Source organism: Pongo pygmaeus, chromosome 23 (genome assembly GCF_028885625.2).
Source record: "Pongo pygmaeus isolate AG05252 chromosome 23, NHGRI_mPonPyg2-v2.0_pri, whole genome shotgun sequence".
NCBI classification, from domain to species: domain Eukaryota; kingdom Metazoa; phylum Chordata; class Mammalia; order Primates; family Hominidae; genus Pongo; species Pongo pygmaeus.
Window position 1 is genome coordinate 47,262,375 of NC_085931.1, and position 12,551 is coordinate 47,274,925.

Consider the following 12,551-nt stretch of genomic DNA (forward strand, 5'->3'; position numbering starts at 1 on the left):
GAAAAGGAAATAAAATGCTACACCGCAGGATGACTGCAACTCAGTAAAAATACAAATGTGCTACGGACTTTAGATGGTTATGACGGGTCAACGTAGGTTCACCAATTAGAACAGACACAGCACTGTGGTGGGGGATGCTGACTGCAGAGGAGGCGGTGCATGAGTGGGGCAGCGGATAGATGGAGAAACTTCTGCTGACTCTTGCTGTGAATCTAAAACTACTCTAAAAAATAAAGTCTCAGAAAGAGACTTTTTTAAACAGTATCGCTCTGTCACCTAGGCTGGTGTGCAATGGCACGATCTTGGCTGACTGCAACCTCTGCCTCCTGGGTTCAAGCGATTCTCCTGCCTCAGCCTCCTGAGTAGCTGAGATTACAGTCATGCACCACCACACTGGAGAATTTTTTAATATTTTTGGTAGGGATGGGGGTTTCACCATGTTGGCCAGGCTGGTCTCGAACTCTTGACCTCAAGTGATCCACTCGGTCTGGCCTCCCAAAGTGCTGGAATCACAGACGTGAGCCAACGTGCCTGGCCAAGTCTTTTTTTTTTTTTTTTTTTTTTTTAAGTGTGCCTATAGCAAGAAATTAGGAAAGGACTATTGTAGGTGGGTGATAGAGCTGTGGATGACTTTTTTTCATATTATAAACAAATAAACAAAAGACAAATGAGGCCCCTCACCATGCCCTGAATGCACAAGAACTGTTTTGCTATGAAATAAATGGCTCTTCTAAGACAACGGTGGAAAGAATGCTCACAGCTCACTGGTGCAGAGAACCAAGGCCAGCAGCAAGTAGGAAGGGCTGGCCCAGGCCACCTGGCCTCGGGCGGGCAGGCGGGGTCCTCACCTGGCCAGGGCGGCCTGGAGCTCCTCCTCTTTCTTGGCCAGCTGCATCTTGAGCTCCGCGATCTGCGCCTGGAGCTCGGCGATCTGGTCGCTGAGGTCTGTGGAGTCTCCCTCCAGCTTCCGGCGGGTCTTCTCCAGCTCCTGTCGCTGCTTCTCCTCCCTGCGGAGGCGCTCTGCAATGAGCGGGGAGCCCACATAGCCCTCAGTGCCATGGGTTCTGTCCCCGTGTCAATTACTTATACAAAATACTGAGCACTCGTTAAGAAACGTGTGTCAGGCTTAAAGCATCACAAATACACAGACACTCGCACCCAACTCCTGGGTGCAGGAAGAGGACATCACCGCAAACTGCCAGCCCCTGGCGTGTCTCTCTCCAACTCACTCCTTGTCCTTCCCTGCCAGGAATTAAGTACTCTCCTAAAGCTGGTGTTCGTAATTCCCTTGGTTCCCTTGAAGGCTGTACCATGTCGGTATCTCTAAAAAACATGTTCAATTGTGTGTGAATCTGAACTTATATAATGGAACTGCCTTGTGTGAATTCCACAGTTGGAATCGCACAGTCAGGGCTCTATGTCTAGCTTTATAACTCTATGACGTCACTTGGGAAAGCTACTTTCTACACCTCGTCTGAGTAATAAGCAAAAGGAGACGGCCTACTTCATTAGGATGTTGTGAGGCGCCAATGAGTTACTATCTTAAAAAGCACCTAGAACAGTGCCTGCCTCGTGATGGTTATTCCCTGCCGTGCCTTTGCCACCTCATCTCATGATCTTGAGATGTAGCCCGTGAAGTTTCGCTGGAATAGATGTGTATGAACATTTGTCTAGGATTCCATTATGAGAATACACCACAACTTATTTATGTACCCGTCCTGCAGCTGGCGGGCATGCGGCTGTGTTCATTGCACGCTCTGATCAACGCTGGTGCAAGCATCCTGCTCACTCTCAGTGCACACGGCTGAGTGACGGATGGAACGGCCGGGTCACCGGCATGCCAAGCTTCAACCTCACTAGGACTGCCGGATCGTTCTCTAACACCGTCTACCAGTTTGCAGTCCCAGCAGCAGCATGTGTGTGCTCTGACGGCTCCGTGTCTGTGTTAGTGCTTATTAGTGTCAACCTTTCATGTCTGTCCATCTGGTGGGTGCAACCCCTAGACCTCCTAGATGACCAAGTCTTCCAGGCTTCTCCCAGGTGAGGGAGGGTGTCTGTGAGGGAAGAGATCTCTCTGTGTCCGGACGTCTCTTCTGCTGGACCTGACTCACTTCATCCCCTGCAGATGTGAGGAGGCCGGACAAGACTGTGAAACTAAGCTGGGGATAATCCTCCTGGCAGTCAGGTTTGGTCTCCCTCCCCTGGTATGAGCTCAGAGTTCCCAGAGTAGTCAGGGTTCCCCTGTTCCCCCAGCTGTCCACTCCTCTCAAGGGGCAGGGCCGGGGGTCTTCAGACAGCCACGGACCTGTGCTTCTACCCCAGTGCCCCCACCCCGCCACAGATCCCGAGGGCACACAGAGACAAGGCAGGATTTGTCACCCTGCCCCAAGTCAAGCAATGAGCTTCCGCAGTATTTGTCTAGGACTTTACGGTACGTATGTGTTCACATGTATTTAATGAAATTCTCACAGACACCCTAGCACTGTGTCCCCTTTTTAGGTAAAACTAAAGCTCATGGAGCTTAAGTCATAGGTGCAAGATGACCCAGCCAGTCAGTGACAGAGCTAGTGAGTCCTGTGGGTCAAACCCTGAGCCTCCTAGGAAGTCTCAGAAGCTTCCAAAACCCACGGCACACAGCAGAGCAACGCCAAAGCTCTCTAAACACGCTTCATGCAGGGGGGCATCTCGCCACAGAGCAACAGGGGCCTGGAGGCTCAGGTTCCCGCAGGCACCAGACACGGCTCCCCTCTACCTGGTGACCTCAGGTCTAAAGGGCAGCAGCCAGTGCTGTAGTGTGGCCCAGGCTCACCGTGAGCTGAGGAGGCCTCAGTGTTCCGGTCAGACAGGCTGGCCCTTGCCCGCCAGCCCTTGCCCGCCAGCCCCTGCCTATCACCCCCGGCTCGTCACCCCCTCACCTTCCAAGTCGGTGATCATTGCCTCATGCTTGTTTTTGAGCTTGGCGAGGCTCTTAGATTTCTCCTCCTCTTCCGTGAGGTTGGTGGTAAACTCAGCTATTCTGTCTTCCAGCAGTTTCTTTTCCTGAGGAGAGGGGAGTAGGCTGGCATTTAGTGTTGGTTGAGCACAGAACACTAGCTAGCCTCAAAGCATGACTCGCCCGGAAATCTGGGGCTGAATGGAGAGGGCTTTAGACACTTGATCAAGTTCATTAGGATTTTCCTGGATCAAAGGATAATTTTGAAAGGTGACGAGTTCCCCTGAAACAGCAAGGTATGCTTCCTTAGAACCGAAAAATGTGGGTGCCCAAGCCCTTCCCCTTCCCCTGTGGGCTTGGGTGAGAAAGGATTCCAGGTGACAGCTAGTGTCAGCAGGGACAGATGGCTCCACTCCTTCAAGAGGCTGCCACACGGCGCTCACCTGCGCCACCAGGCCACCCTCTCCATGCCCCTCTCTCACCTGCCAGGTGGGCCACGGCCTCTACCCCTCTTCAGCCCTGCGGTGCCCTGGGCTGCTCTCCTTGCTTGCTGCTCTCCTTGCTTTCTGCTCTGTGTGGCCCCCGCAACACCCCTGCCCAGCGGCCACAGCTCGGCACAAGTGCCTGAGTCCCCTCATCCCAGTCCCGGGTGGGCATCCTGCCACCTCAGCCTCTGCAGCCTTTGGGGCTCCCATGTTCTGAGGAGCCCCGAAAGGTGGGGAGGCTGCCTTCTCCTGCCTTCTCCTCTAATTGGTTCCCCGGCTGCTATCTGCTCCCTGGGCAGACACTGACAGGGACCCAACTCATTCTCAGGAGGAACAGCTGTCGCCCGGAGACAGTGGAGGAAGAGTACCCAGTATCTCAACACAGAGCCACCAAAGTGTCCCCAACCCCACAGTGACCAACATTTGCAATGCTGCACAGATGGCCACCTTTACGAAGGCTCGGGTCTCACGGCTGGCAAAGAAGAGTTTTCCAGAGGGGAAAGGACAAACCCTTCCCCAGGGCCCCTTTGCTTATGAGGAAATCCCTCAACTAAGGCTCATGGGACCTCCAGGGAGCACTGGCAGTTAAGCAGAAGCCCTCATGCTGCAGGCGGAAGAGACAGAAAGCAGCAGCAGCAGGGCTGGAGCCCGGCCCTGCAAGGGTGACCACACTCTCCCATCCACGGCGCCCCTGGAGCAGCGGCAGGCGGCAGCCACGGGCCTCACCTTGGCCAGCTTGCAGTTCTGGTCCTCCAGGATGATCTGCTCCTCCTCCAGCTTTTTCAGCTTCGCCTCAGTGGTCACCTTCTCCAGCTGCAGCTTCTGCCGGGCGCTCTCCTCCTCCTCCAGCTGCTCCTCAAGCTCCTGCCGGGGGCCAGAGACACAGTAAGGACAGCAGACCCAGAGGCATGGCCAAGGTGAAGGCAGCAAGGTCTGAAGGCCAGGTCCAAATGCCAAGGAGAAAATAGCAAGGTCTGTGAGCCCAGGGCCATGGCTGAGGTGGGGACGGCAAGGTCTGCCAGCCCAGGGCCACAGCCGAGGCAGGGCCCAAGCCCCATTTGTTGGATTCCAGATTTCAAACTGGGACACAGGGCCAGAACACCGGTGCAATGTTCTGAAGGGTCTCCTGCAGCAAGCTCCCACCCATGAAACAGGCAGGACGCAGAGGTGCTGGCCCTGTGCCCCTCCGGCTAGCCAGGGCCAGGGCTCATGGCAGGGAAATCAAATTGGCCTTGATGCTGGCCCAGGCAGTGCTCATGGAGATCTCAGATGCACATGTCACAAACTACCAGCCCAAAGGGAACACCTCTCACTGAGTGCCCCAAGCAGACAGTGTGAGGAGCAGCCTCCTTGGACCCTAATTCCATGTTCTCCCAGCTCCTGGTCCCTGCTCCTCCACCCCGCCCTGGCCCTCCAGCCCCACCCCTCCCCGGGTGCAGCGGGCAGGAACCTGGATGTTCTGCTGCATCTTCTTCTTCTCCGCCTGCAGGTGCTGGCAGCGCTCCTCTTCCTCCTCCACCCTGGCCTCCAGGTCATGGCAGATCTCTTCCAGTTCCTGCTTCTTGGCGGTCAGGCGGGCCCGGAGCTCCTCAGCCTCGGCACACAGCTCAGTTTCTGCCTGGAGCTGCTCCTGCAGCTGCAATTTCTCTGCCATGAGCTGCGAACAACAAGTAGAAAACACAAGCTCCTCGCAACACCCTCAAGCCACTCCATCCTCAAGGATGGACGCCGTGGCTCAGGATCCCAGAGGGAAAGGAACATGCAGACAAGAGTAGCTTTCATCTGGAGAGCTCTGAAGCTTCCAGGCACCTTCCAGACATCGTGTCCTTGATTTTTCACTACCCCATGAGCTCCAGAGCAAGGTCCCAGGAAATGGGCCCAAGTCATGTGGTAGAGCTGAGGTTTGAACCCAACACCTGTGAATGTTCCATTCTATTAAGTGGCCTCCCTACATCACTTAACACCGAATGGGGCCGCAGAGAGACTGGTCACTGTTCCTACAGTAACAGGAAACTCAGTTGTAGAAAACTCCTATAGTAATAGAAGCTTCCAGCATGCCGTGCCTACCGATGGCCAACAGGTGGCAGCACCGGGCAGGTCGTGCGACCTGGACGGAGCCTGCACTGACACCCACCTGAGACTGCAGCGTCTCCATCTCCGTGAGCCTGTTCTCTGCAGCCAGCTGCTTCTCTCGGACCTTCACCAGCTCCTCCTCCTTGGCCATCATCTCCTCCTCCTGCCGGCTCACCTGCAGCAGCGGCTTGACCTGGGAGAGGAGATGGAGGTAGAGACATGCTTGGCTGGAAGATGCCCGCCTCTGCCAACTGGTGTGAGGCCTCTCCCTCACCTCTGGAAACATGAAAGTGAGGGGCAAGAAGACACGCCGTGGTGGGGGCTGCAAGCAGGCACATCTTCCTGGCACTCTGTACCATGGGCTTCTGACCCACTAACTACATTCCAGGGAAACTACCCCTGCGTGTGCGTGAAGATGGATGTTCACCTCGGCACTGTTTATCACAGCAAGAAAATGAGGAAGGACCCATCTCTGAAAAAGTACCCAGATAATGATGTGTCCCCTAGGGAACAGCACACTACCTCTAAAAAAATGATACTAATGAAGGAATCATAAATGGAATGTACAAACTACAATACTGTTTATATGAGTCAAACTCAGCTATGGAAGAATGTATACTGTTTACATAGCTGAGGTTTTATAGGCAGTGAGAAAAAGAGCGAGAGATTAAACACTAAAATTGCTGCTGCTGTTGGTTTAGGCTAAGGGTTTATGTGTGAATATTTATTTAATTCTTTAGGCTTTTTGTGAGTTGGTTTTTCGCCATTACCATAAATGATGTATTATACACAAAAGCAGCCCGGACAAGTTTAAAAATAAAGAGATTTGTTTTTTTTTTTAAAGGCCAGGAAGGTCAGCCTGGGCAAGATAGTGAGACCTTGTCTCTACTAAAAATCAAAAAGGCCCGGGCACAGTGGCTCACGCCTGTAACTCCAGCACTTTGGGAGGCCGAGGTGGGAGGATTGCTGGAGCCCAAGAGTTTGTGACTAACCTGGGCGACATAGTGAGACCACACCTCTACAAAAAATACAAACAATTAGCCAGGTATGTATGGTGGTGTGCACCTGTAGTCCCAGCTACTCAGGAGGCCCTTCTAGCACGCACCTTGGTGAAGAGCCGCCACCACTGCCAGTTCCGCAGCTTCAGGTAGGCAGCGCAGTTCCGCTGGAGGACCTTCATGGCGGTCAGCTGCTGCTGCCGCTTGGCAAATGCTCTGTGGGGTGAGGAACATGGTCAGCACGGGGCAGTGGACAGCAGACCCAACCTAACAGTCCTGGCCTTGTCCTCAAGCTTTTCTGGGGGTCTACCCTTGCCTGGGGCACCTCAAGAAAGCAATTCAGGGAAGGGGTCTGGCCTTGGGGTTGAGATAAGTTTCTCCCACTTACAGGCTGTGTGACTCCATGAGGCACTAATCTTACAGTGGGCGAAGGACCTAGGTCACCAGACTACCCCTCCACTGAGGAGCCCACGGGGGTGAAGGCTCGTGTGAAGTAACCACAGATCCTACTTAGCGTGGGGACTGAGCATGACCCTTGGTCATTAAGCCGACTGGCCCTGGGTGACTCTGGACTTCAGCTTCCCACCCTTTGTGCTGTTCCCTATCTGAGCTTTTGTTTGGTGGGAGAACGTCGGGAGCTGACGTTCTGTGAAGGTGGGCTGCGGGTGTCAGCTAGAGGGCTTTTGGATAAACAAGCCTCCAGCTGTGCAAATGCCACACGCTCGGGCTTCATCTCCCAGAGCTTGGCGCTCCTGCTAGGACCCTCATCCCCGAGCACAAGAGGACGAGTGTGCAGTGCCCACACCCGCTGTCCTGCAGCACGGGGGCCCTCATTCCCCAGCGAGTCAAGGATGAGTCTGGACTCGAGGATGGCCTGCTGCCCTGGAATCACAGGGTTCTTTAGGGACAGGCAGGCTCTGGGTGCTGTCCCCACAAGGGTCACACGGTAAGCAGTCCTGGTAAGCAGGATCTTTCAGGCAGGCAAATCCAAGCAGTCGGCCTCTTCCCACCCATCACTGTAAACCCCAATCAGAAATGCCCGATTCAGCCAGGAGCAGTGGCTCACGCCTATAATCCCAGCACTTCGGGAGGCTGAGGTGGGCGGATCACTTGAGGTCACGAGTTCGAGACCAGCCTGGGCAACATGATGAAACCCCGTCTCTACTAAAAATACAAAAATTAGCCAGGCATGGTGGCGTGCGCCTGTAACCTCAGCTACTAGTGAGGCCGAGGCAGGAGAATCACTTGAACGTGGGAGGAGGAGGTTGCAGTGAGCCGAGAATGCGCCACAGCACTCCAGCCTGGGCGACAGAGTGAGACTCTGTCTCAAAAAAAAAAAGAAAACAAAAAGAACTGCCCAATTCTACTCCTCAAAGGTAGAAATCCAGGAACAGGGGTAGGAAGAGCCACGTGGGCCTGGCTGCAGTGGGGTGTTCTAGACCACGGCCCGCTAAGTGCGCTTTGGCAACAGAAGGGCGTGGCAAGGCCTGGCGTGTGGGGCAGGAGTATCTCCCAGGACTCACTTCCTAGCCAGGTAGCCCCTGCAGCAGGCCTGGAACCCTATGATGACATCGGTGATCTTCAGGTCCCGCTCCTCCTCCAGGTGGGCCAGCACACCGGCGCGGAAGAAGACTTTGCTCTGGCCAATGCGGTACAGGTTGCTGTCGAGCTCCAGGGCTTTTATCTAGGTGGGAGGAATAGGCCGTTTACCTGGCCAGCAACTGGCCATGGCTCCGTGAAAGGGTGGCCCAGGCACAGCTGGAGGTGTGCCCTTCACCCTTCTTCCCACTGGCTGACGGGCATCTGGAGAGCAGAAAGCCATCTCCTCTCCCTCCTTCTTCCTGTTCCCCATCTCCCCGTCACCGAATGCAGGCTGTACACACAGTAGGTGTTGAACTTTTCCTTCTCTTTTCCTCCCACCAACTCCCTACTCTGCAGCCAAAGCTTTCTGATTCTTTAGAAAGAACATGAAGTAAAACGAGGCCAAAGGTAGCGGCTGCTAACCTGGACACGCCAGAAACAACAGGATCCTGGGAAGGGGAAAAAAGGAGCAGGGTGGGATTTAGCCCTGGCTTGGCACTGAGTCACCGCAGGGCCTTCATTCAACCGGAACTCAGAGCATGCGCACGGCCCATCCAGCACTGCACTAGGGCTGGGAGAGGGGAGGGAGGGAGGAGAAGCCCAGGTCACGGAGCACCAGGCCTACTGCCCTGGCTGTGAGCTGCCCTGGCTGTGAGCTGCCCTGCTCACTACACTGGATGTAGAGTCAGGCCCGTGAGCAAGAAGCAAGAGAATGTCCCCCAAACCAAAGAGGCCATCATCTTACATCAGAGCCCGGCCATGGCTACAGTTCTCGTCTCCTCCACACCACCCTGGTGCCAAACACCATCCCTGGCTATCTGAGGCCGAGGGGCTGCTGCAAAGGGCGCCCGGCAGAGTCAGACGAGGAGCATCAGAAGGGACACAGCCTGGGCATCCACCGACCACTGATACAGCAAGGCAGGCCCTGGCCATGCGGGCACTCCCCAGACAAGGGGCTGCCCATCCAGAGAGGCAGGGACAGCAGCTCAACTCACCATGAGCACGCACGCCTGCTTCCCGTCCATGAAGCCCTTGGGAATGGAGTTTGGAGTCAGGATCTCATATCTGAGGAAGGAAAGAGAAGCCTGGTCATTTTATCCATTGCCTCGATTCCACGTGCCTGGAATAGGCAAGAGATTAAGATCATTTCTACAATGCAACAGACACAGAATTCTTTACATAAACTCTCCCAAGGAAAGAAGACACAGGCAAATCCCACCCCGCTCTTTTCTTCGGCTGAATGAGACAAGGAAGGCTTGGTGTTTTCCGGAAAGTGAATGGAAACTCGTGTAGGACCGTTTCAATCACTCAAGGGCGTGCTTCAGGTTGGACTCACTAAATGCTAATTGCCTGGGATCCTCATCTGTCACCCAGGGACAGCCATGTTCACACAGCTTCCCTGGGATGCTGCAGGGAGCTGCTAATAAACAGAGATGGCCCAAGAAATAAACGGCTGCATCCCGACAGCAACTGACACTCAGCACAGTCATTAGAGAAATAGGAAGGTGTCGCCGTCTTCGCACACAGCAACGCACGGCCGTGTTTCACGACTTTCATTTCCACAAAGTTCCTGTAATATCCTAGGTCTCTGGCTGATTCTTTTACATTTCTTTTCATAGCTCCTCTAACTGTAGCAAATAGCACCAGGGCCGGCAGTTACTAGGAGCAAAAGGCAACAGGATGATGATGACCTGCATTTCGGTATTAAAATGGGGAAGTCTCCTTTCCTGCAAAGGGTGGAAAAGAGAAGGAGGTGGGGAAGAGCTGGCCAGACTCAGTTCTACAAGGATGGAGGACGTCGCTCCCTCACGACAGGATCCTGCCAGGGAGCAGCAGCCCACCTCTGGGACTCACTGCACGCACAGCCGGGCCCAGGAGAAGCGGGCTCCAGGCCCTGGCTCACCTCTGCCGAAACTCCTGGAAGACCACCCTGTTGGGGAAGCCCTGGCGGCAGATGCGGATGCCCTCGAGAACGCCGTTGCAGCGCAGCTGGTCCAGCACGAGATGCGGGTCCAGCTTGCCGGCCTGGGGAAGAAAACACACACATGCGGTCTCACTTCTGTGCCTAGAACAGTCAGAGAAAGGTCGGGGAACCCCTATGAACCTGACAGGGCAAAAGCCTAAGGGAGGGGGTCACTGCAGCCCGCAGGTTTTGACAATGAAGTCAAAGGATGCAGGTCTGGGAGGGGCCAATGTCACCAAGAGGAAGTGTGGGCTGTGAATGCAGCGTATCTCCTAAGCGAGCCACAGCCCACCCTGCAGAGAAACGACTGAGGGTTCTGTGCATGCTGGGGGGCTGGAGGCGTGCTTTTGCTTGGGAGAAAGACAAGGGCTGAGCACCCCACACCACGGTGCCCTGCCCGGGCCACCCCACCAGGCGGCCGCACCTTCTTCTCGTGGTTGGGGATGATGCAGCGGACGAAGTTGGGGTTGGTGTTCCTCAGCGTAGCCATGAGCTTGGCCAGCTGCTCCTTGTAAAGCTGCCCCACAGTGCGGAACATGCCCTTCCGCGTCTTGAAGGCCCCAGGCAGTGCCGTCTCCGACATGCCAGCCACCTGGTCCAGGCCAATGATGCGGTCCACTGTGGAGACCACAGAGAACACGTGAGTGCCCATGCAGTTGCAGCCGGGTGGGCGGGGGGAGCGCGTAGGAGAGAGAGACAGGCACACGTCGGACAGCAAAAGAGGAGACAGAATGAAACAACAGGACCCTTTCCAATTGGTGCCTACACTGGGTGCTAAGGTCATCCCCAAACACAGCGGGAAGCCAAGGGGGCTGCAAAGGCACGGGGCTTGTCTCTCGGGGAGCCATGCGTCTGCCACGGCCACCTCACCTTCCTATCACCTACCTTCAGCCACTCTCGAAGCTCTTATTTACAAAAAGACTCAATGAAGCTAGTCATGTATTTTGGAATAGTGAGAATTCTACTAGCCTGGATCTAAGGAGAGGTGTGAAAACCTGGCTTAGGGAATCCTGCTGTCCTATGGTCACAGTTAGAAAAAAAAAATCAGTATCTTGAATTCTCACTGACCCTGTTGTAAGAGCACTGGACTGGGAGTCAGGAGGCAGAGCTTGGAGCCACTCTGTCTCCAAGGTGGAGACAACCAGCTTGGAGCCAGGTTCTGTCTGCAGAACCTGGCAGGGTCCCCTCTATATCTACGCAGACATCTCAGGAAGAGAGAGCTCCAAAGAACTGCTCTTGATCATAAATACTCCAAAGTTTAGGGATCTCTTCACGTCCTTGTATTTCATTTTGTCTCCTGGTGCACGGGTCTTTCTCATGTAAACCGACCCTCAAGGGAAGCAGCCCCTAGCACTGGAACTCACGCCCAGCAGCAATTGAACCAATTGCATCCTCCAAGGTAAAAAACAAATAAACAAGCCAAACCAAAGTGGCCAGCGATTTGAGATCAGTTTAAGCAAGAGCTAATGTTAAATGTGAAGTCTTCTATTACTGGATATAAAAGGGAAGAATACTGACGAAGCCCATTTCGTATTCCTCCCCGGCCAGATTACTATTATTTACTTGAAGACAGCAAAAAGGATGCTTGCTTAAGACAGAAGCCAGGAGTGTGGATGGAGCCTACAAACCAGTCAATTAAAACGGGAGGTGGCTGGGCGTGGTGGCTCGCACCTGTAATCCCAGCACTTTGGGAGGCTGAGGCGGGTGGATCACCTGAAGTCAGGAGTTCGAGACCAGCCAGGCTAACATGGTGAAACCCCATCTCTACTAAAAATACAAAAGTTAGCTGGGCATGGTGGCGGGTGCCTGTAATCCTAGCTACTTGGGAGGCTGAGGCAGGAGAATCGCTTGAACCCTGGAGGCGGAGGTTGCAGTGAGCCGAGATTGCACCATGGCACTCCAGCCTGGGTGACAAGAACAAAACTCCATCTCAAAAAAAAAAGGGAGTCATCTTTGACCTTACGTATCCACCACAGGGCCAATATTCCTGGCTACCACAGGTTTCCTGGGCGTGGCAACTTGCAAAAGCCACTCAGGTTGTCCAGAGAAAGGTTAACGTGGCCTCACCATAACTGGCCCTTTTAGCTGAGTGTGTCCTGGCCCCACCCCCATGGAGCAGACCTTGCCGAGCAACTGCTGAATGAACACACAGATGCCACTTCAGCTTTCAGGTGCACAGACACACGCAGTGTGCATACCGGAACCTCATGCTAAGACACTCACAGCCATTCAAGCAGTTTAAGACACTGTCTTTAGGGATGAAGCTCTAAGGAGGATACAAATTTTTAAACAATTTTTGCTGTTTTAAGATTTTTTTTTTTTTTTTTTTTTGAGGCAGGGTCTCACCCTGTCACCCAGGCTGCAGTACAGTGGTGCAATCGCAGCTCACTGCAGCCTTGACCTCCTGTGCTCAAGTGATCCTCCCGCCTCAGCCTCCCAAGCAGCTGGGACTACAGGCATGCACCATCACACCCAGCTGATTTTTTTTTTTTTAATTTTTTTGTAGAGATGAGGGTCTC

At 54.2% G+C, this 12,551-nt stretch overlaps 1 protein-coding gene across 1 annotated transcript in view; it reads right to left on the reverse strand.

The window, feature by feature from the left end:
• MYH9 (myosin heavy chain 9) overlaps positions 1 to 12,551 on the reverse strand; it is a 105,900-nt gene that overhangs the window by 12,997 nt on the left and 80,352 nt on the right. The window contains exons 16-25 of the mRNA XM_054469417.2: positions 10,457 to 10,650; positions 9,973 to 10,094; positions 9,065 to 9,134; positions 8,012 to 8,172; positions 6,596 to 6,704; positions 5,552 to 5,683; positions 4,868 to 5,074; positions 4,144 to 4,281; positions 2,916 to 3,039; positions 849 to 1,020 (exon numbers count right to left, since the gene is read on the reverse strand). Of these exons, the coding sequence (XP_054325392.1) occupies positions 849 to 1,020; positions 2,916 to 3,039; positions 4,144 to 4,281; positions 4,868 to 5,074; positions 5,552 to 5,683; positions 6,596 to 6,704; positions 8,012 to 8,172; positions 9,065 to 9,134; positions 9,973 to 10,094; positions 10,457 to 10,650 (1,429 nt within the window). The remainder of the gene's footprint in view (positions 1 to 848; positions 1,021 to 2,915; positions 3,040 to 4,143; positions 4,282 to 4,867; positions 5,075 to 5,551; positions 5,684 to 6,595; positions 6,705 to 8,011; positions 8,173 to 9,064; positions 9,135 to 9,972; positions 10,095 to 10,456; positions 10,651 to 12,551) is intronic.